Source organism: Echinops telfairi, unplaced genomic scaffold, assembly GCF_000313985.2.
Source record: "Echinops telfairi isolate 266 unplaced genomic scaffold, ASM31398v2 ScPeMD7_7420;HRSCAF=8458, whole genome shotgun sequence".
Lineage (NCBI taxonomy): Eukaryota > Metazoa > Chordata > Mammalia > Afrosoricida > Tenrecidae > Echinops > Echinops telfairi.
In genome coordinates, this window is record NW_022111320.1 from 53,140,471 (window position 1) to 53,142,781 (window position 2,311).

Sequence of the window (2,311 nt, forward strand, 5' to 3'; positions counted from 1 at the left end):
GAGTGGGGTCGCACACAGCGGCTGTGCTCACCTTGGGGAGGGGGCTCTCGGGATTCTCAGCTCTCGCGCACGCCCTCTTCTGCCCGCACAGTGACGCACGTCCCCTGGGGTCCGTGGTTCTTTCTGTCCTGTCTTGGAATCTGAGACACGCGCCTTCACCTCTGACCTCCAAAGGGCCTCTCTGCATTCACCACCTTCCCCTGAAGCAGTGTCCCCCCCTGCACCTCCCTTATTGTAAGTGGTTGATCAGGACTGTCTGCAGTGCTTCTGCAGTGAGCGCGGCTCCCGCCTTCCCGGCAGGGCTTCTCCTCTGTGTGCACTGACTCTTGGCCTTGGTCTCCATGTGGCGGCCGGAGGCCAGGCTGCAGGCCATAGCTCGCTGGGGTCCTAGTTGATTTCCTGTGGAGGTTCTCTCGAGCTTGGCTGTGCCAAAGGGGTGGGCTTGCATGGTGTGATTGGTTCTCCCCGTTGCTCTGGATGACAGCAATGATTTGGGGTGGGAAAGCTGGGGGTTGGGTTAGCCCGGCTATCATCACTTGCTGCCCCAACCCCATTTCTTGAGTAGTGTCTACCTCCAAGGTGTGGGGTTCAGAGGGCTCAGTCCGCAGGGAGACACGCCACCAGCACTGCCTGTACCTTGGCATGCCAGGGCTCTGTCTACTATGTCTGCTGTCCTCCTAGCCACTGTCACAGGGAGCAGAGCCAGGGCTGGGGTGCACTGGGCCCTGCCTTAGGTGGGTTCACTACCAGAAGAGCCTGATGTCGGGGACACAGGCACACCTGGTTTGGACGTTGTGGGGCCTGGATTCGAGGGTGCAGGGGTGGGAGTCGGGAAGGAGAGGCTGGGGCCCAGAGACTGGTGCTGTGGAGGGAGGGAGGGGTGGCGTGCAAAAAGGGAGATGGGGGTTAGTGGCGCATGGGGTCAGCCAGGGTCCTGCCCATGGACCTGGGTCCCTGACAGAGGGTCGCTGGGCCTCGGCTGGGCGGCTGGGCATGGAGCCCCTGAGACCCCCTTCTGGCTGGCAGGGTTGTGGAGCACCTCAACAGCCTCTCCCGGGAAGTCAACCTGGACTACAGGCGCAGCATGAACAAGATCACTTTCGACACGATCGTCTCCTCCAAACCCGACACCTTCTCCTACGTGACTCTGCCCAAGAAGGAGGAGGAGAAGGTGCCCAAGAAAGGTGAGGGTCGGCAGGCAGCATGGTTCCCGAGGCCCCCCACCCAATCCAGGTGCTGGCACTGGGATTCCCACCCTCACCCATGCCTGCCTGGACACCCGGAGAAGGCCTTTAGGAGAGAGGAGGCTGAGCTAGGTGCGCTAGAAAAGTGATGGTTCAAAAGAAGATGGATGAACTGACCATTGGACCAGGGGCGGGGGAGGAGGCGGGCAGTGCAGGCATGAGCCACCCCCACCCACCCCCAAAAAACAAGGATGGATTTGGCGTGGTGGCAGCCCCCCATGACCTGACAGTCTCAGGGCAGGGCTCTGGGCTGCGCTCAATGGTGCCCACCCACTGGGACTGCTCCCTGGACACAGCCTGTGCGGAACATCAGATGGGCCACGCGTGCCGGGAAGCAGAAGATGCCCTGCACAGTGTCCACGTCTTCCTTTCTTGGTGCTCCAGGGCAGATGGGCTCCAACTTCTCACCCACCCCTCTCAAGTGGCTAAGACCCCGAGGGGGTGGCAGGGGACCCCCTTTATCCACCCCAGGGCAGGTCCCGGAATAGGGAAGAAGGTGCTGGGCACATGGGTGTCTCTCCCAGTGCCCTTCCGGCCCTGACCCCAGCCCACCCTGCCCCAAAGGGCGGGTGTCTGTCCCCAAGTACCCGTTCCGGGAGCAGCAGGAGGACTTCACCTTCGTGTCTCTACTCACACGGCCGGAGGTCATCACGGCCCTCAGCAAGGTGCGGGCCGAGTGCAACAAGCTGACCACCATGTCCCTGTTCCACTCGGCCCTCTCCAAGTACAGCCGCCTGGAGGAGTTTGAGCAGATCCAGTCGCAGGCCTTCTCCCAGGTGCCCGGCTTCAGGGCTTGTCGGGGGGCAGGGGACGCTGGCAGGTCATGGCCCCTGGGGTGGGGGTGGGGGGACAGAAGCAGGAGCCCCTGCTTACTGACACTGGCCCCGAGGGGAGCTGGAGTGGGGCCTGCCAACGACAGTTCATCTTGAAGGAAAAGGGTAGGACCCCATGGATGTACATACCCAGCGTGAGGGGGGGAGGGGAGCAGGGACTGACACCAGACAGACAGATGGCCCAGGAGACAAGCTCCCTCCCTCCTGGTGGCCTGCCGACCAGCATGCCTGTCG

The 2,311-nt window shown here is 62.6% G+C and overlaps 1 protein-coding gene across 1 annotated transcript in view; it reads left to right on the forward strand.

Moving 5' to 3' along the window:
• Window positions 1–2,311, forward strand: part of DNAH1 (dynein axonemal heavy chain 1) — a 58,414-nt gene that overhangs the window by 12,785 nt on the left and 43,318 nt on the right. The window contains exons 8-9 of the mRNA XM_045297415.1: window positions 1,027–1,184; window positions 1,809–2,020. Coding sequence (XP_045153350.1) covers window positions 1,027–1,184; window positions 1,809–2,020 — 370 coding nt within the window. The remainder of the gene's footprint in view (window positions 1–1,026; window positions 1,185–1,808; window positions 2,021–2,311) is intronic.